This window comes from Dermacentor silvarum, chromosome 3 (genome assembly GCF_013339745.2).
Source record: "Dermacentor silvarum isolate Dsil-2018 chromosome 3, BIME_Dsil_1.4, whole genome shotgun sequence".
Taxonomy (NCBI): domain Eukaryota; kingdom Metazoa; phylum Arthropoda; class Arachnida; order Ixodida; family Ixodidae; genus Dermacentor; species Dermacentor silvarum.
The window spans coordinates 182,937,105-182,959,074 of record NC_051156.1 but is presented as its reverse complement, the minus strand read 5'-3'; the positions used below and the strand labels follow the sequence as shown (position 1 = coordinate 182,959,074).

Genomic DNA, 21,970 nt, shown 5'->3' with positions numbered 1-21,970 from the left:
TAGGGGCGAAGTACCTTAGGGCCGAGCCTTGTCCCTCCCTCGTCGTCCGTAGCTCTGGTTTGCATGGAGTCCGCTAGGGGCGCTACGGTGCACAAGGGCTATATAAGCGCTCGTTCCCGACGCGCGCTTTCTATCTTCAGCCATGGATGATAACGGTCGCTTCAGATAACGGCGCGCCCGCTATGGATGAAAAGGCGAGAGTGGCGGCTGAACTGCAAGCGGAGTCGAGGGCTCGCAAAGCTGCTGCAGCACGGCGACGCAGACAAGCGGACCCGGAGTCTAGGGCGCGGGAAGCTGCAGCAAAACGGCAACGCCGGCAAGCGGACCCGGAGCTGAGGGCTCGCGAAGCTGCAGCAGCACGGCAACGCCGGCATGGGGACCCGGACCTGAGGGCTCGCAAAGCTGCAGCAGTACGGCAACGCCGGCAAGCAGACCCGGAGCTGAGGGCTCGCGAAGCTCGCGCTTGAACCGAGCATCCGCGCCACCAACCTCAGGTAGAGAACACCTCGGGCGTTTTGCCGCCGCTTCCCGCGCTCTCGCCGCCTCTGGGTTACTCTGGGTCCGCTTGCCGGCGTCGCCGTGCTGCTGCACTGATCACAATTAATGAAGGGAAAACGAAGTCCGCACCTCAATACCATATACGACCAATAAAACAACATTGTATATACTGTACACGTGTCACTCATTTGCATGTTCGAGTACGGGGGATTCACGGTTACACGAATGATCCCCCGGTGCTTCGCCCACTCATCATTGACTTCGTGGATATGCGGTTATCTTTTAGACACCGTAAATTTTACAAAAAAATTTTTAAAATAGCCATCCGATCTTTCTGAAAAACATACGGAATGAACTTCAAACATTGTCCTTGCTACGTGTAAGTGCTTGCTTTTGCATAATATTTTGAATATTTTTAGTGCTACAAAAATGAGTCGTAGCAACATGGCGGCGCCTTTGCGGTTCCCACTTTGCCGGCCCAGCTTTTCCTCTAGAGTCAGTATACTAATTCTATGATGTATATAAAGAGCTGCATGAGCAGAGGTCTGTCGCGGCTGCTGTGAATCGCGCCCGCGCGCTTCCTGATATCCCGCTAATCCTGATATCTCGCGATATCCCGATTAGCGAGGCCATCGCGCCACATTTCGCTCCGTTTGCGACGTGCCGCACGAGGGATTGTCCGTGCCAGCCAATGTATCGCGAAATGAAAGCACGCGTACAGCTGCACTCAAATTTAGGATTAGGAAGTATTGTAATCGTCGATTAACTTTTTTTTCGCATACTAAATAATCTCTTGGCACCAAACGGCACTGTATCACAGAATGAAGCACAAAATACTTGGCACCATACTGAAAGCAGGGAGTGTGGCCCTGCAGTGGAAGGACTGTAAACAAGTGCCCCGGCACTTCACCAAGCGCGAGCAGCCTGGTCACGTGACCATGTACACGCCAACAGCACTCGAAGTTCCTCAACGGTGGTCGCCTCCTTCCAACCTCGTCCAATTCTTGCTCGCGTATAGCATCAGCTGAATTCAAAATACAGGACCACGGCCCGGGGTTCCGTAATAATTTGGACATGCTCAGAAACCCATGCAAGATGCTTACACATGACTGCAACACCATTATTGTTCCACAATTCCAGCTGATGACCAGAACCACCAAGGACTGCCCCAAGCCTCTTTCAGACAGTCCCCAAGTCAGACTGTCTGAATGGCTGTGGTCCAAAACACATGTATGCAATTGTACACTCCTGGACTATTGTGCTTGAGGTGGTTGCCTATACGTCATGCAAACACATCAGCTATGCCAACAGTAAAGTAACAAAATCTTCGCTTGAAGTACCATCCTGTGCCTGTGCCATCCATCAACACTTTCAAAAAGGTATAGAAAGAAGTTCTTACACGTTTCCAGCTTTAAAGCAAAGCAGTTTATTAGCAGAGCAATATTGCTTCTACAAAGCAATGACAGACTGAGGAAAGCTGTCACAGGTTATACATGCCAACAACAAACAAAAACTGGGTGTAAAAAGCATGGTTCACTGGTCAAGTGCAACAAGTAATTTATGCGCGCAGGATGACACTAATATACGACACTGGTCACCTTGTTAATGTTCTCTCAAACTAAACATTTTACTGGGATCAAAGAGACATTTTATTTAAGAGCACACTTATGCATCATCCCAGCAATGTCACCTGAGTTTTTCATCATTTTCAAGGTTCTGACACGTGCAAGTACAACAAGCTGCGACGAAATGAGCACATGATGCATGACTTTCTCATTTATTGTACAGGCATGATTACTTGATGTAGATCAATGGTTTATTTTAGTACTGATCCTCATGCACAATATGGATCTTGAAAGCAACTTTCTTCAATAGCTCTTTGGTTTCCTATCGAGTGATCACAAGCTTTTGTTCAGCTCCGCGATGTCTTTGAGCAGCTTTTGCGTATATTCAACATAGTTGACTGGGGCAACGGACATCACAGAAGTCTTCAAACGGCTTTCATCCTGCAACCAAGGTTTGAAACAAAGTAAGGATTAAGCTCCAAGGGGGCCAGAATATCATTAGAATAAAATTAAGTTCCAACAAGAGAGAGCCACTCTGAATAATGCACTGAATAATGCGTACAATACAGTCACCAGTTGATCATTCAGAATCGGGGGGACTGCCTAAAAGTCAATAAACAGAGCCTAAAATACAATATTTGCATGAATATAATGCAAGTTTTTTCCCAAAAAATTATTGTGCCCGAAATGCACCTCAATCTATATTCGGATTCGACACCCGAATATAACACGAGCTTTTTTTTCCTTGTCTTTCTCTTCAAAAAGCTTTGTCCTCGGAACGTGCCTCGAGCTATTTTCGGGCTCAGGACACAAAATAAGCGTTTTTTTTTTTTTCGATCTCCACTTAAAACTGCAATGATTGCGCACAGGAAGGCGCCGCAGTGCTGACGTCCGTGCGCATCAGAGTCAACACCCGCGCCGCTTTAGCAAGCTGCGGCCATCGCATTGTGCCGTCATGGCAATATGAAACCATGGATAACTATCAAGAACTTTGCTCTTCGTTGTGCTTTCATCGTGCTTACGCTTCCACGTTGCGCAAGTCACTGAACCACTGCAACGCACAGGACAACCCAGTAAACTGCCTCATTTAAGAAACGGGCAATCCTGTTGTCCGAAGAGAGAGGAAATTCGAGTGCAGCGCGGCATCTTGGACTGAGCGAATCAACCATTCGAGGCTGGATCGCATCTTTCAAGCCACACCTACTCGGAAAGCATCCGTGCACCCAAGAATGGCCGTTACCCCTGCTACCCAACAATCGAGAAGGACCTGGCAAAATTCGTCCGCAAACGTCGCGGCCAGTTTCTGTCTGCGGACGCTGAACTCGTACAGCTCAAAGCAAGAGAGCTTGCACGTGAGGCTGGCGTGCCTCACAACGCATTTAAGGCCAGTCACTCCTGGGTGCAGAAGCTTATGAGTCACGCCAGATTCTCGCTTTGCCGGGAGAATTCGATCTGCCAAAGCTCCTAGCCGAGTACGAGAAAAAAACTACTGGAGAGAGAGAGAAAACATTTATTGTTCATGAGGTGGGGCGACTTCCTCGTAGGGTGGAGCCCTTAACATTGGCTCGCGCCACCCCACGTGCCCGCTGGATCAGCCGTCGCTGCTTCTGCATGTCTGAGCTGGTCAGCGCAGTCTCCCAGGAGGAAGGTGAAGGAATAGGGGAGTAGCCCAGAGGGTGTGAGTACTCCCAGGTGCAATGATATACTGTGGGCTTTGTTCCACAGTAGGGACAGTACGAGGGAAATTGTGTGGGGTGGAAGAGGTGAAGGTAAAAGAGACAGGGGAATGAATTGGTCTGTAGCTGTCACCACGCGATGGCATCTTCTTGGTTAAGAGACTGGTGTGGTGGCGGAAGCGTCTCCTGCTATCTCTGTAATGTTGTAGAGTTTAAGTGTAGTTCAGTGGATCTCTCAGTGCGTCATCTGGGTTGGAAAACTCTTCCAATGGCGCCCAGTTAGCGAGCTCTCAGGCTACCGCATTTGAGTATCAGCGCTATGTTATCAAGATGCGTAGGGATCGCAACTACCCCATAGGCCAGATAGGAAATGCGGCCAAAACGCCAATCTTTTTGGACATTCCGGCTGGCTACGTTGTTGATAAACGTGTTACCATAAGGAGGAAGGTGTTCGCTCAACCGGCAACGAGAAGACCCGAGTATGGGTAATGCTTGCATGCATGGCGGACGGGTTGCATCACTTCGCATTATAATCGTTATATATATATTTTTCTTTTTCGTAGAGACCGAAAGTACCCCCTTCGCATTATATGCGTGGTCGCATTATTTACGTGCAAATACAGTATTGACAATAAATTGCTAAAAAATAAGTCTTTATTCCACAAGCCAACAGAAAAGTTGGTCAATGTGCTGGTCACACATGCACTATGATTTCATGCAACCTGGTCAACTTTTATTTTCTTCAATTTTCACCATTGTCATGGCTGTCACTCCAGACAGACAGAACTACAGTCTCCAAATGTAGCAAATTTCCATCCCCTGCAACAGAGGCAGTCTACGCTTCGATAGCCGTATGGGTGTATGTTGTTTCGCTGCTTCATTCTAATCGCCACTCTCTTCAAGAGAGACATCGAAGGTGGAGCTGGCACAGTGTGAAGCTGCTTGAAGATTGTGACAAATAAAACTTTGTAATGCCAGTCAAAGAAGTCGCTCAAAACCGTGTCACAATTTAATACATAGAAGAACAAAACACATAGAACTCGCGGGGCAAACCACAAATGCAGTCCTTCACAACTTAGCGGCTTGGATTGGCTTGCACCGTGAATTTGGCCCAGTCAGCTACGGCTAGCCGGATTGACAACGCAACTAGGCAGACCATTACTTTCAGTTTCTAGAAGGCGCTGGCGATGTATCAGAACATCACTTCTGCTCAACTCGGTGAACTCAGAGGCCTAAAATGAAATGGGCATGAAAAATGGGCACGGTTCTATTATGTGTTGCACAATGGCGGCCGATTTCTTGAATCAGCTTCCCCGTAATACAGTCGTGTTATGCGCGAAAGCATAGGAACTCCGTGAATGCAGTTTTGGTTTTGTATATGATAGCACTGCGTCAGCAAATTTGGCCTAATTTTCTTGAATAAAGAAGAAAAAAAAAAAAAAAAGGTGCGCTTCGGAATCGAGTAAATACTGTAATCAGACATTGTGAGCTTCGGTTATTACTTGGAAATCTTCCTAGGGCAGGCCTGAAAACAGGTGTTTTCAACAGGAGATTGACGTGTGTTCACCACATTCACTGTTTCCTAAGCTCCGCCGAAAGAGGCGCAGCCGCTAAAGGGGTCGCTATTGGGGTCACCAAAGCAGTCAGGTGCATGTGTGCTGACTGGTCAAGTTTGAATTATCCGGCGAAGGCCAATTTTAGGATCGAAATTACAGTTTGGGCCCATAGAAATGCATGGGTGCCGGCCGGGACCTTCAGTCGGGATTGAATGAACTGAAAAATCAAATTAATCAGTTGAACCAACAGAAGTCCACTGTACAGACCCATAGATATCTTATGAAAATGGTGTAGTTTACTGTTAAAACTGAATCACAGAAAAATGATAATTTTTAAATGTTCTTGTACGACAATCTAAAGTTTGAAAAGATGTATAACTAACAAGCTATTAAACATTTGTAATGTGCAGCACCACACAGTGCTCAAAATAAACTTCATTACATTCATTAAAGCACTCTTTGGGTGGCTGTCAGTAACAGCAGACCAATAGACTCAATGTAGACTATCACTATCAGATAGAAAATATGAATTAACCAAGGAGTTAACTGCAACATCATGGCAACAGGCACTGAGATGTCTGCAGCAATGAGCTGTTCAAACAAGATGCAGTGTCTTGCGAGCACCCTGTACCACTCCTCAAAGAAGCTGCTGTTGGCTTTGCTATTGAAAAACTTGTTTTAAAATGTGCCGAGTCCAATATGGCTATGCCACTCAAAATCCATGACACTTCCAATAAAGTTATTTGCCTTTTCTAAACCAATATCGATACTGAAGTGTCAATGTTATGCAGAGTTAGATGGTATAAATTGAAGCCAAATAGTTTAATCAATACCCGAAAAGTCGAAAACGTGTACAGTCGAAACCACTAATAACGATATCGGTTTTAACAATATACTGGTTATAACAATAAGAAGCTGCTGCACCGTCAACTTTTGTATGTTTTCTATGGTGAAATAACCCGCTTACTACAATGCCCCCATGCCGCATTATCGGTTATAACGATGAAGTTTGGCTACTGGCTGTCCGTGCCGAAAGGGTATGGAATATGAACTCCCTGAAAAAAAAAAAAGAAATTTGAGCCATTGCACGCTGCCGCACGCTGTTTTCCATCCTTCTCCGCATCTTCAGCCTCGCGTGCCTCTCTCCCGTCGCCCTTCCACCCCTCTGAACATGAATGGGCTGCGCCCATAGCTCTACACTGCGCCACCCACAGAATAAAGAACCAACTCCGAAACAAGAAAGGACCGTGCCAACTGCGCTGACAGTGGTGGGCTGGCAGAGCGCCGCAATAGAGCTAAAGCACGTTAGTGTCCCCCGAAATGAAGCGACGGAGTTCACATCGCCATACTCACCAGTGAAAATCGTACTGGAATGACAGCAACGCCAGAACGCTTCATGCCTATTTGTGCCTTTAAAGTCTTTATTCTTGCGCTTACTGCCACGCATTGCACTGTGTTGGCCACGTGCCTTCACGACTGCGCTTGTCGCCATCCACGAGTCGATAGCGGCTGCGATTTCGTCCGCAGCGGTTGCAGCAAACAGGAGTTTCGTTTTGACTCTGTACGCACGTCGGCCGCGTGCCTTCATAACTGAGTAGTCACCATCCATGATCACGTTGATAGCAGCTGCGGTTTCGTCCGCAGTTGCAGCAAACGGTAGTTTCGTTTTTACTCAGTGCGTAGTGCATGCGTTGGCTGTGCACCTTCAGAACCGCAAGGTCGCCGTCCATGATCGCGTCGACAGCGGCCGCGGTTGCGGCAAACAATAGTTTTGTTTTTACTCAGTGCAAAGCTGTCGAGGATGAAGAAGCACCGTCTACATCGTGATGGACGGCGACCTGGCGAGACGGGCGAAAAAATAATTGGGATATGCGCGCAGTAGTGAAAAGCGTGTCTCAGATTACATGCGCCGCGGCCGCGCTGTGAAAGAAGGCACAAGGCCTTCGCAACTGCGAGCACTAATCAGTCACGAGATCACAAGAATTGCTGCTACCGCACTGCTTTTGTGATTGTGAATGAAACAGAATTTTGCTGATTCATTCAATAAATAAAAGCGTGTTGACGTGGAAAGTATTTTATTGTTTTCTTGATACCCTCGATAATTAGACATTCGGTTAATTCGGACATTTTTTCGGGCCCGTGAAATCCGAATTAACGAGGTTTTACCATAGCAGCGCCATTTTTGAACGCCAACAGCCTTGACTTGTTACACACGATCAGAGCGCACAGGAAGCAGAGTTAAATGGTTAAACGAGTCAACACAATCGGCAGCCTGATGGAGGAAGGCGGTGGGCCTCCCTGCCATTATAGCTGTCTCACAACAGCTCTGCCGTCCCCCTATTTTGATTTTTTTTTCTTCAAACATCTTGGTTATAACAATGGAATTTCCAAAGCACTTGAATATTGTTATAAGTGTGTTCGACTGTGCATGCAGCTACGAAAAGAAAACTATAATGCTGCTTCTTACATTGTAAACTTCCATTTTGGTGCGAAGTCGGAAGATGAAGGGCTTGAAGGGAACTTCATTGAGGATGTCTTCGTATCTACAGTCCTCCTACAGCAAAACATCCATCAATCAGCGTTCACAAAAACAGAATAAGACTGAACAAGGAATTAGACAATATCCAGCAAACCATTGTTCTTCATTGTTCCGTTAGCTGCACATGCATATTAGACTAAAATATACATTAAACATTGTTTATAATAAGGCAATCGCGCTTTTTTTTTTTTGCTGGTTCCAATCGCCATGCATACATTTCAGACAGATCATTCGAACTGAAGCAGCACAAGACTGCTTAGCACAAAGTACGAAGCAGGAAATGCTAATGAGATTGGTGCAGCATATGTTGCAATTATACATCGAAGACCCTTAACATCGAAGACACAAAATATTGTTCAATTGCCCTTGAAACAAAATGGAGTGCAGCACCAGAGAAGAGATTATTATTAGATACACAGAAGACAGGCTGCTGTTGCCTGGAAGAAACACTCATCGGAGGCTAGTCATGTACTTCTGTCACGTCTTCCTTTTAAGTAAACTGCTGTATGATGTTGGGTGGTTTTCTTCAATACATATTTTTTAAGAGCTCCCGCACTATTCGTGTGCAGTCTTTAAATTACCATGACTCTCTTAGAGGTTACCTGCTGCTTTTCAACAAAACCAGATTCAGATAAGTCAGATTCCCGTCTCAATGACTTCATTATCATAAGGCTTTACTATATCTGCATCTCCTTATGTGATTAGTATGTTGACAAGCCAGACTTAACAAGCAGCAACGCAAGCAATGCCACCTCTTGAAAGTGTGAAATGGGTGTGCTTCTAAACAATCAACTTTGATTATCTGCACTCACCAATTCTTACAATCAGGGAACACTTCCAAAGTAGGTTGCAATGACATCATCAAGGAGTCAATTATTCTCTAAGTGCTAATTATAGACAACAGAACAGTGTTTGACAAGTTCATCTCTGTATGGTGTTCGGCGCAGGTGGCCAGCAAAGCACTAAAAGGAAAGTCTTGGACCATTTGATTCAGAACCAAAGAATGTGAACACAGATGCTATGCCCTTGATGAGCGTGAGTAAATCCAGTGTGCCAGTGTAAAGAAGCACAAACGTGCGCCTGTAAAAGTTTTCAGTGAACAAAGTGGTTTTCGCTGAAACGCACAGATAATTCGATGAATAAGTACAACAACGAAGAAAACAGGGGGAGCGTACTGTTTGCAAAATTTGCCTGATTCCGTTGCCGCAAAGAAAGAAATATTGGTGAGTGGCTAAGAAACAGCCTAAGTAGCTCTCGTTTCTTTCAACCTTTCTGTTTAAGTGTGTGACAGTGACAATATAAGTTGTGTTACAGCTGCCTGACATCCAAGAAAGTACGATAAGCTACTGACAAGGAACTCGGTGGGAGACAGCACGAAGTGCTCTACGTGAAACTAATGCTCGACTACAAACGCCCAATGAAGCTGGAGGTAAAAACATTTGAGAAGAACTACAAGCGGACAAAAAGCCTGCATGGTTCAATGTCATCTTGCCATGCCTGATGAAAAAGAATAGGCTCCATGGCAATACCCTGGTCAGGCCTCCACCAAGCAAGATACTACTTGTGATCCCTGCCAAAACTTGAAGCAAGCATCTACAACAACTAAGAATGAAGGCAAACCACGGACAGCACCGGCAAAAAGCTACTGCTGCTCTTGTCTCTGCAAGACTGGTAGAATATGATTTCACAATTATTGCATGCACGCTGTATATGCCGAGATGCAATGAGAACACAGGATTTGCTTTATCAGACCATTAAAATGTCCTTGCTATACACAGTGGAATGAGAATGCGCCTCCTGAGGCTGTCTTGATCATGGGAGCCACTTCCTCGGCTTGTTGTTGTGCTTTGAAGAGACACCAAAGAGGAATCAGCTTACAATGATAAAGCATTCTCTAAAAATTTCACTTACAATGCATTTGAAAAAGCATTTGACTACTACATGAGAAAAATGAAGGTCAAATTTGTACTTTAATTTTGCACAAACATTCTCGTGCTGCAACTGCACGAATTTCAAAGTATTTATATATATATATATTTGGGCTGATGCAGATTAATAAAAGAAAAAAAAATGAAAAGTTCAACCTTCGGCTCTTTTAGAATACAATGCAGTCTATCTTTACCAATAAAAAAACCAAACCCAAGGAGAAGCTGTCTAAATATACAATAATACGATGAGCTGGTGCGGAAACCTCAAGCCGGCGGTGCCACCTGTCTTTTTTTTTTTTTTTTGCATCTTTTGTGGCTTACCATGCCTCCCCTCACGTTAAGAGTGGCTTCGTTTTGGTATTGTAGAAGTGCAATTTACTAATACAGCCAGAGTATAGTTTCTCTCTAATTAAAGTCTGTTTTATCTCAGAATAACTGTCTGATAATTGAGTAGGCGCTTAGTTTCATATTGGCAGCCCCTGCACATGACTCATAGCAGAATACATGTTCGCTGTACCTTGCTGGCCTTTGAGTACATGTCCCCCAAGTCTTCTGCAGATGCCCCAATTAGCATCTCGGCCTCCTTGCCAAAACAGGTCACCCACTGGCCATCGCTGAAGTCTGTCAAATTCGCCTGTGAGCAGAAAGAAACAGCAACAATATGGTGCTTTCACAACAGTGACATACCGTGCACATTTACAGCATTTTAAAGAAACCCTAATAGGCTCACAAGAATCAACTTTGGGGAAAATGTGATAGAAAATGCACGAAAAAAAATTTTTTGTTGCCTCGTGTATAGTGCTAACTTATGGTAATGGTGCTTCCTCCACACATTAAATTATCTGCCAGATGCCAGGACATTAGCCGTGAGAAGAAACTTCAATCAAGAGATTCCTGCAGTACTTACTGCCTTCAAAGATGTGCAGTGAACAGTGCAAAATAAATAGGTCACAGGGTCCATTCATGCATGTTATACTGATGCTTATCGCTGGCTATGGGGCAATCCGAATGCGGCTGTAGTTAAAAGTCTTTGTGGTTGCTTGCCTTGAAGTTTTGCCACAATTACTCTGGAGACATACTGTATTTACTCGAATATAACGCGAGATAGACAGAAGAAGAAATGGTACCTTTATTCAAGGAATCACTATTCGGAAGCTACTTCTCTTCACTCATCATAGTTGTCTGAGAACAAGGCAGAGCCTTCCTGGGGTGGTATTCTCGGGCAATCACTTTCGAAGATAGTTTCACTTTCACAATATTTCACATGACTCGGCACCAAATGCGTACCCAAAAGTGTTTCTGGCACTGTGCCAACTTCGCTATTTTCACAGAGTGCCAAGAACGCTGTAGGCAGGATACTTCGAGGAATTCAGGGCCTAGACAAGCTGAGTCTCGCCGAAGAAGCGAAACGAAAGTGATCACCCGAAAATGAAGTCATTTTTGTGCCATGTAGCTCGTTTGAGATTAGGCACGTCTCAAAAAACCGCACAACCATTTTATTCAAGGGCAGTACCAAGCCACTACGAAGCCCAGAGCCCTTCCGACCAGCCTAGCATTTAAAAAGGGCCTCCAGCTGGTATCGCCATCCACAAATTGTCGACTCATTGACACCTTGCTGCGGCAAGGTTTCCCAGCTCCTCAGCGATCAAAATTGCTCGTCTCTTGAAGCGGGCATCATACGGAAAGCAGTGTGTCACCATAATGTCGCGAATGAACGCAGTCGAAGCGTGAAATGCAGGATACCGCAGCACTGTAACAGTAACCACAGTCACACGCACAGTGAAAATGGCGTCGATTTGAATAAAACACAAGTTTGGCTTCCATCGACTTGTCTATGAATTGGATCAAGACGTAAAGGTACACGTTGCCAACGTAATGATAAAAACTGCGGGATTTAGAATATTTGTTTAAAAATGGTCAAGTTTGCAGTTAGTATTCAAATGTAACAATCGAGTAAATACGGTACACTATACATTTCTAACCAACTCAGGTCAAATTAGACTTGGAAGCAGTTGGTATTTAATGCAAATGGCTGCCTTTTGGCAGCTTATCTTCCTGGCTAGGAAACACTGCTCTAGTTTTCAAAAACATCAGATGTATAAGTTTACGTAAAATGCCTAGTTTGGTAGAAGTTAGCACAAGGTTGCAAGATAAAAGCATAGAGTAGTCGCCTGCAAGTACCGTACTTACTTGCCTAATGATCGCACTTTTTTATCAGAAAAATTGAGGCAAATTTAGGGGTGCGATCAATACACGAGTAAATATTCCGCAAAAAAAAATTTTTTGAGTACCGAAAACGCCAACAAGTTATGGGTCAGAATTCTTACAATAGCTATCATGAACATAACCAAATAAAAGTTGAGTAAGGCTTACCTTTGTAATAAACGCACACATTACGTAGGCATTACATGAATTGCACTTTGCCCTTTTATTTTATCACTTTAGTCCGACTCTGAATCTTCACTGTTATCGCCGCAAGATTCATTGTCGGAACCGGCAGTGTCATCGCTGGGGGCATCTTCGCAGTTCCACAGAAAGTCATCTTCTGTCCCATCCAGCGCGTTGGATATGCCGGTCTTCTTAAAACTCTTGGCCACTACCTCGCTGGAGATACCGCTCCAAGCTTCGACGATCCAGGAGCAAAGCACCTCCACAGACGGTCTTCTGATTTTGCCGCTCGGGGTCAAATCATGTTGGCCCACCGCCATCCACTCTGCATACAGTTTTCGGACATTGTCCTTGAACGGTTTGTTCACTGACACGTCGAGAGGCTGTAGCAGCGACGTCAGACCCCCAGGGATCACTGCAATGTCCGTGCGTAGCTCCTTAAGCTCAGCATGAACACTATCGACAAGATGGCCTCGGAAACTGTCCAGCACAAGAAGCGAGGGAAGCAGAAGCGCTCCTGGTCTTCGTCCCCAGACAGTCTTGATCCAATCGACCACGAGTTCTGCCATCATCCACCCTTTTACTTGAGCATGGATGTGGATGCCATGGGGAAAGTTTCCCTTCAGAATAGTCTTCCGTTTCAATATGACATATGGTGGCAGCTTCCGCCCGTCTGCCGTCACTGCAAGCATTACGGTGCATCGCTGCTTCTCTGCACCAGATGTTTTCACGAGGACACTCCAAGCACCCTTCTCGTTCACTGTTGTGTTTCGGGGCATGTTGAAGGCCAACGAAGTTTGGTCGCCATCCTATTTACGACAAGAGGAAGCCGTTCTTTTCGCAGATCCTTGTGACGAAGCGATGAAAGTCTATCATCTTGAATTCATAGGCAGATGGGAGCCACTGGCACGAATACGTCCGCCGCCTCAGCAACAGTTCATTTCGTCGCATGAAGCGAGTCGTCCAACTGGAGTTGCGCGGAAGTCCTTTGCAACGATTCCCAGCTTCCTGGCAATTGTGCGTGCCTCTGTCTGTACCATTTATAATGATTCTGCACAAGCATCCTTGCGCAGGTCCTTCACGTATTCCAGGACAGCCTCCTCAACGTGAGGGAACTTGCCCGTTTTGGGTCCGCGGAAAGCCCGGAGAGTCCTGCGAGTAGTCATCAGCTTCTCTCGCTGATTTTTCCAGTACCATGTTCGGATTTCATCAACGCCGAAATGCCTGCCAGCAGCACGGTTGCCATGCTCCAGCGCCTAGTCTATAGCCTTAAGCTTAAAGGTAGCCGTAAAACTCGCATACTGCTCCATGGTGAAACGGTACAAAAACAAACCACCACAAAGCACACCGCCGCCTTGCAAAATGGCGATAAGCCTATAACGCGGACGAGACACAGTCACACATTGTCCATTGGAACGCGTCGCAACGCCTTTGCTACGGATGACAAGAGATCAACCAACAGGCGGCTGCCGCTGTAGCAGTGCGGGACATCAAAACAAAGATGACGGCTGACGGAGCAAGCCGAACCAAGCGGAACGGGATTTTTTTCTTTTTATCCTGAGTATATTACGTGCACTGGAGCAGTTTCTTCTGTATCAATAATGAATAATATTGTTAATATCACCAAGTCTGTGACAGTAATGTAGCCATGTCCACTTTGAGGGGACAGAAACAGATGGGTGCGTTCAGCTGCCAGTGACACAGAAACACATGGCAGGCATGCTGCAAAAACTGCGGCATTTGTCTTAACTACAATCCTAATACGGCAAGTTTCTGCTAAGGGTGGCCAAATATCATAGCTGTGTTACAAGCGGTGGCGTATGAATAGGGTACACTTCTGCTGTATCAACGTAAACGTGGGTACTGTCGTTGCTGCTTGCGATTGCATGCCCTCGAGTGCAGACGAAAAGGAATTGAAAGGCGTCGATTTTTGATGTTGTTGTTGTTGACCACAACCATTATAAGGCCAACAAATAATAAAGGCAAGTTTGGCTGTAGATTATTTTTTTCTTGAAGTGTAGAAAGTGATGAAGGGAATGAAATAGGGCATCTGCTTAAGCATCTGTTTAGTGCGTGCAGTCCGCTTGGCGAGTCTTGAAGAGTCGTTTGCGTAGCATTCGACAGATAGTAAGCACGATCCTCATCAACTAGACTTGGCTGCGGCAAGTTCGGGGTGTGATCATTAAGCGGGAAAGAAAGTCGAATTTTGACGACAAAATTCAGGGGTGTGATCATTATGCAAGTAAATACGGTAAATTTTCTTGAGAGCTGTTGAAAGAGCTCAGTTAAGCACCTAGAGAAGTTAAACATACTTTGAGAGCTCCTTGCACCTCTCATACTGAAGTGTCGCCACCCCTGCCTAATTTGGCAGCACTTCAGCTTCTTTCGTATAGTAAAAGCGTCACTCTATGACCCTTTTTCCATAAACTTTTGCACCCACCGAGACAAGAAGCCTCCACTTGAAATCCATGGTCTCCTGGGCACATTTTTCAGCAGCGGTAATATCCATTCTGCAGGTCAACCACCTTCTTGTTGCAATTTTCACTCGGACAAGCCTTGTAGAGGCAATTCTCCTTGCGGATGATTGACACGCATGCCTTGACGGTGTAGTAGTCTGGTTTGTCACCTTGGCCCAGGCCTTCTGCCTTCGCCTGCGCTAGCGACTTCCAGTTTGCGCTGCCTCCACCTGTGAAAAGATCACAACAATACCTTCTGAATACCAGAAATGTCACTTTAGCCGGGAGCAGAGGTTCTGTAGGGCAGAAAATCGTGTAAGAGACAAAACCGGCCGGCTAATCCACCTTCAAATCCTCGAACCAGCTCTCTTCAGTGTAGGATTGCAGCACTGACCTTCAAATCATTTCAGATTATGAGGTTTAACGTCCAAAAGCAACAGCAACAGCTATGACAGCTGTCATTGGGTGGGGTGCCAGATTAATTTCAACCATCCCAGAGTTCTTAAATCTGCATAAAAATCTACACGAGCATTTTTGCGGTTTGGCTCCCACTGGAATGTGGTGGCCAAGGCCAGGAATCGAACCCACAACCTCTAGTTCAGCAGCAGAACACCATAGCTGCTGAGCTACCATTTCAGGTATTATCCGAGCAAGTCTAGTTGACTTCCGAAGACTAGTTGGTTTGGCAAAATCATTCATTAAAAGACCTCTCTCAGATCCTGTCCAAATACTGCTCTGTTTTTTTTAACGATTCCAGTTAATCATTTAACACTATAAGAAAGGGTGAGAGAGCAACGCATTCAAGAACAAATTATTTGATCAGGCAGAATTTCAGCACTTATCCTGCACAATGAAACAACCCAGAAACGCAAAAGGAAAGCTCGATCTTGTTAGCTGCATTCTCCTCCTCAGCAAGTCATCACTTTGTGCTTAGCAAGTGCTAAGAGAGCACTAGAAGCAATGCACTACGAGCTCTGTCCAGAAACTATGCAACCCTTATTGTCTGGTTAATATTTGTGGCCTTCTGAGCAAATGCCAGTGTACACCGACCACTGGTATATTGTCCCTAAATCTGCAAAGCACAAAGAGAATAAGCATAATGAACAAATATGTTGTGGGAACTTTCTCAGAAATAGCGGGGAAACACCATGCAGAAAACTGAAAGTGGGCTTCACACCAAGCCACCTATGGCTTCGTTAGTTAGGAATTTGTACAGACAGCTCTTTCCATATGTGAACCGTAGGAGCACATTTCATTTGTGTTACATCACGTGTGCGACACCACTGAAGCCAGAGATCTTACACTGGTCTTTCTCCTCTGACCGTGCTTCCAAAGGAAAGCGAGTCTCATGTCAAACTTCTTCCTCATCCTGTGTTCCTGCTTTAATAAACCAACAAATGCCGCATGCTGCCTGTCATTCAGTGTTGGCCAAAGACATTTAGCCAGAAAGTTCGTACTCAATACTGAATCTCCGGAAAAATTTTTTTCTGGTATATTGCTTGTAATAAATGCTCATCAATAAGGGGTTAACGAATTAAGATTTACATTAACACCACAAAATGGAGTGTAACAAGCTTTATCTGCACATGCTTACAGGCTGTAGAACATCAGAAAGCTTTTCAGTTAAAGCAGGAAATTTTACTTCGTAAACATATATTGCACAATGTTTTTGCCTGCCTATGTCATAACCCAGAATAACTGACAGTAAAAAAATTGCATTCTGGCGTCTTACAGTGCCGAAACCAGGATATCACTATGAGGCGCACCGTAGTGGGGGACTCCGGACTATTTTTGACCACCTGGGGTTCTTTAACGTGCACCCAATGCATGGTACACGGTCGTTTTATTTTTTCGCCACCATCGAAATGCTGCCGCCATGTCCAGGATTCGATCCTGTGCCATTGAGCTTGGCAGCGCAATGCCAAGCACGGCGCCATTACCACGGAGGGTAATAACTTACAGGACTGTGAGCTTAAAAGGAAATATAAAAATATAACAAAAGCCTTCTAAGGATATTATAGAGGTCTGGGTATATAAAACCTTTCCAAAGCAAGTGCACATTAGTTGTGATTGTATACGCTAAACATCACAGAATAGACAGACATAACCTCCTCAGACCCAAACTTAACTGTGTGATATAACCACTCTTTAAGACAGTTTTTATTGTCTACTGTTACATTATGAACTTGAAAAACAATTTTTAAAGTTTAAATACCACGGTTAGATGCCAAAAACTGCGTCTCCATGTACGTGAACATCTCCTTATCTCATCTCATGTTTGCTATGGTAAAAATTGCGTTTCATTACTTAAACGCAGAGATACAGATGCAACTACGTGTAGTACATTGCCATGTTGCTGGTGCGTCTGGTATTTTCACACAATCTCAGTGATTTCGACACAAACCAAGTTTGCTTTCCGCCATCTGGGACGACACAGAGGTATCTAGATCAGTTGAGTGCCAAATTCCTCGAAAGTGTATGACAAGAATATAAGTAAGCCACTTCTTTACAGTTACACATGCACCGTACTTTATACCCAGAATGAGTATTTGGCGCAATCACTTACGAGTGACATTATAAAAAATGTAGAATGCAATGTGCAATGTATTTTACAAGGGGCCTTAAGAGGATATTCCACAAAAGACGCACTCACCCATTGGTCCACCAGAGCGAGTAGAAAGCGAGCGTGTCTGCAGAAGCATTCCCTCTCTGCTGTACCAGCCAACCAGGGCATGGGACTCTGGAATGTCTGGGTTTACTTGCAGCAAGCTTGAACCAATCAATGAGAGGGAGACACCTGCAAAGTGATCAACAAATGTGTTGAGTGTTTCTACCTACGTACACCACAGCAAACATAATAAGAGTGGCCCTATTGGCGGTGTATTCACTTCTGCCTGATGCCACATCTGGTGCAAAACCTCAGTGGAGCGACGGGTGTTCTGCCGGCTGGCTTTTACCCTGCCAACCTCCACTGAAAGTGATGTCCCCTAAATGAGATTGACTGAAAATACTGGCCCAAGTCCCATCCATATGGCAAAAAATGTAAGTCCTCCATGAAAGACTTCCATTGGGACTTCATTGGGACCATTGGACCAGATGGGACTTCAGTTTATGCATTAACGTACCAACCTGTATGTTCATATTAGATGACAGAGTGCCTGTATTAAGGGGGCCATGAGTCTTCAAACCAAAAAACTGTAAAAATGTTTTTTTTTTTTTTTTTGTAAAGGGTCACTAAAGGAAAATACTAAGTCGACGTGGACTGTTTAAATGTCACTTCAGAAATCTCGCAACGCTTTTTTTCGTGCCAAGAAAAGACTTAGTTTACAAGAAAATTGCACATGAAGGGTCCAAATACCTTTATCACAATTTAAGTCTCCCGCCACCCAAGTGGGGAGTGGTGACGTTGCATACGCCATCACCACCCTTTGCAGCCGTCGGTGAGTAAAACGGCGCCCGACAGACGGCGGTACAGTTTCTTGCACAAAACGCAAATGCACAGCCATGGAGAAACCGAGCAAGGAGAGAGCGGTGGATTCGTCGCTGCAGCTGCTTTTGTTCAAGTGGCGTGGACCGTTCAAGCATCCCGCGACTTCACATGGAAGTGCACTTCTTTGCTACTTGCAGTTTGTGCGAGTTTCGCGAGCCAGCAAAACCAGCGTAGCACTACGCAATAACGAAAACTTTTGACCGCCTGCGTCTTTGTCAAGGATAATGTCAATGAGTTCTTTTTTCTAAAATATTTAATAGAGGAGGACAAGTAGCATTTTCTTTCATCTTATAATACAATACAATGATGTTTTATAACAAAGGATTCAGTACTAGTGACGGAATTTAAATGAGGAGTGCCTTTGTCATCGAACACATACTTTAATGTCTCGGGGGAGTCTCTAATCATGTCCTGCATTTACCTCAATTTCTCGATTATGAAGGCTCTGTTCACAATGATATTGACGTCCTAGAGGTTCTTGAGCACGAATCTATCACTTTATCTTGACTTATTATTTCCCTTTAGTGTCCCTTTAAATGGTACTTGGGTAGCTGTAGGCAGACTGATTATACCTCTGGTGCCTCTAAACCGTATAGCAATGTAAATGTTTCAGTATTTCTTTGTTGTATTCAATCAAAAATGACTTTTTTTTGCATTTCCACAAAACACGAATTTCTGAACCATGCTATTCTTTTGAAATGTCTCTAATATCAAGGCACCTAGAATTAGAATTTTTATTACCGCAGTAGCTAAATGCATAATGCACACAATGGTAGGAATGGGTTTTCAAATTTTGGTAAAATATTTTTTTCCTTAGTTGTACATTTAATAATGAGCTAGCTACAGTTCGAACAACACTTTGAAGTGCTGTATAATTGTTAATATACTTGTTATACCAAAAAAGTATTCCTACCATTGTGAACCTTATGCTTCCTAGTATCAAGCTATGCGCCCTATTTTTAAAGCAATATTTTAAAATGGTCAGTAGTCATCTAATTAACTTTGAAACTAACTGGCCCATTATAAAAATGATTGCATAATTAAAACTAGCACAAGAAAACTGAGCAATATTATGCAGATTCATTAAATTTGGTAAAGGAGGCTATAAAGAAGGCTTGTTGTTTCGAGGAGCGTCTCCCCTTAAAACCCACTTCCCCCACCACAGTAATAATACCCGTGCCACACGGGCAAAGTAAAGTGCACTTTGAGCGAGTGCACTTCGCGGCTAGTGTCATTCGCAGGCTGCCACACGGGAACGCTTAGTGACACTCATTGCAGAGCGCGCTCGCCGGCGAGTGTGTTCGGCGAACTCACTTCGCGGCGGCAAAGTGTGTAGCCTCGTTAGCAATGCTTAGAAGACACATAAAGTGATATTGAAAGAAGAGTCAAGAGTAATTTTTAATAACATTGTTTTAAATTGCTAACGTTACAAGATAATAAAATGTGCTACACCGCAAAAAACAAAAACAAAAAAAAGAACAAGAACAGCAAAAAAAAAAAAAAACTACTCTTGCTCTCGGGCTGTTCACGACCACGCCCGATAATGACTGCGCAGTTGTTTGGCGAATCGAGTCGTTTTGACTGTTGCTGGTGAAGTTTCCGTCGTTGTCGGCGCTTATAAAGGTGGATTTTAAATGTTGTTTTTAAGAATAATAAACTGTTTTCGTGCACACATTTTTATATGAATAAACATATGCTTTCCCGTCTGACTCCCGGTCGCCATAGCCATCAATTTGAAAGAACACTTTTCTTTCCCGTGTAGCAGCGCACCGGCAAAGTGACACTCAGCGCGCTGAAGTGCACTCGCTCAAAGTGCACTTTACTTTGCCCGTGTGGCACGGGTATAACTCGCTTATATTCATGCATTAGTTTTCTGCACATTTTCTTCTTTGACCGCGAGGGCAGTCATTTATTGTACTAATTAAACCCATTATAGGCTCACAAGAAATGTTCCCCAATAAAAGCCTTAAACGCAATTGTGTGATAATGTTCTACACGCAACTAACACATGGGATACTTGAAGCAAGATTCAGAAACATGAGATAAATACAAGTCCATGCTGCTGCCGCTGCCACTATTACAAGTTCTTAAAATTATATATACTGGGTTTAACATCCCTAAACTTTGCAGTGGGTCATGAGGGACACTGTAGTGAAGGGCTTCGGATTAATTTTGACCACCCAGGGTCCTCTAACATTTTTGAATTACGCCCCCATTGAAATGTGGCCACCACAGTCGTGATTCGAAGTAGCAACCCTGCGCTCATTAACGCAATGCCATAGCCACTGTGCCACCCGAACGGGTATTACAGATTCTCACAATTACAGTGATGGGAGCAGCACTTGGTCTTCTGGAGCAAGAAAAATCACAGTTCGGAGCAGAAATATATGCTTTTGGAGCAGGAAACTTTCCTGTTTGAAGCAAAGAAACAACACTTTGGAGCAGCAACTTACTACTCTGGTGCAAAGAGGAAGCTCCGCGTGCTGCTAATGGAAAATGATGCTGTATATAAGTTAGTACTTTCTGAAAAATTGCATTCACTATGTATTACACTAAGATGCAACTTTTTTCTTCAACTTGATGTTCCACTGTCTTATTATATAAAAAGATGAAGATAAATGAAGATTTAACCCGAACTTACAGTTAATTCTGCATTTCAATAAAGAGTTCATTCCTCTCAAGCTATTCCTCTCAAGGACGCTATTTTTGTTTTTCTTACCCTTGCATGCACAGATCATAGATGGAATAGCGTCTGTATTGGGTAGCTTGTGCATCCGTGTCTATTTCTGTGTCCTGTTCTCGCATTTTGTTTTCTATGTCCAGGCCCTGACTAGTCGTAATAAAGTGCGCCGTACTCAAACGTGCGTAGAGCAGCTGTGCCCTCACAGTCGTGCACCACCATAATTACATAAAATAATTTCTAAACTGCACACAGCAGATGTATAACACTAATCAAAGGCGTGCAGATACCCCTAATGGATCACAAAGCGACCGCAAGTATCTCGCACTTATAGTGAGAAATTATGTGCCACAGAAGTGCACAGTGACAAATAGGTGTCATTAAAATGCAAAAAAAAAAAAAAACTATCAAAACATGCATTTCAGCCAACTAGACGAGGTGTCGGTGCCATTGCAACATGTCCATGGCTGATCGATTTTTGTACCTGCTCTGACAATTCGGATTTTTTCACAGTACTGCCACATTCTCCATAGACACTGGTGGATCCAGAAAGGGAGGAGGGTCCCAGTCCAGCCTAAGACATGCTCACATACTACAGCACCGACAAGGTTGAACGGAACGTGCGTTTTACAGCGAAGCTGTTTGCCTTTAGTTGGTTGCGATTTTTCGTCGGCTCGTGCTCACCTAAAAACAGTATCGCCACCTAGAGGCCATGGCCACTCAGACAGACCTCAAACGGCAGCTGGAAAAGGGCTTTGTCTTTAGGTTCCCCCGTAACAGAATGACGCTTTCTCATATTCGAATTACAATCCGAAGCTAACATGTCTGCAGCGTCGTACTATACGAATTTTCCGACGCAATTTACTTCAAAAAATTCAATTAGTTCAATAAGGCACTTGCACTTGGCGGAGGGCTTAGAAGAATGAGGATGTATGCTGCACTTCTGCACACAAACGTGTGCGCATTAGTATATGTGCACACAACGTATCTGTCCTTGATGCGTGAACGCTCTGCCCGCTGCATCTATCACACAGCATGTGCTGCGACCGTAATCAACATTATGGGACACTGTCCAAATAAAAGTATTACATCAGCAGTTTGTGGCTGTCTAACATCGTTTGTAGTGGCGGCGCTTGTCTATCATCATCTAACGTCAGTTGGTTTGGTGGTACTTGTCTCATGTTGATTGTGCTT

The 21,970-nt window shown here is 44.4% G+C and overlaps 1 protein-coding gene across 1 annotated transcript in view; it reads right to left on the bottom strand.

Annotated features, from left to right (window-relative positions):
* Nucleotides 1-1,900: 1,900 nt before the first annotated feature.
* The window catches only part of LOC119446216 (replication protein A 70 kDa DNA-binding subunit-like), a 29,519-nt gene continuing 9,449 nt past the window's right edge, over nucleotides 1,901-21,970 (bottom strand). The window contains 6 exon segments of the mRNA XM_037710580.2: nucleotides 1,901-2,504; nucleotides 7,763-7,849; nucleotides 10,280-10,396; nucleotides 14,591-14,641; nucleotides 14,643-14,836; nucleotides 17,260-17,403. Coding sequence (XP_037566508.1) covers nucleotides 2,397-2,504; nucleotides 7,763-7,849; nucleotides 10,280-10,396; nucleotides 14,591-14,641; nucleotides 14,643-14,836; nucleotides 17,260-17,403 — 701 coding nt within the window. The 3' untranslated portion in view covers nucleotides 1,901-2,396.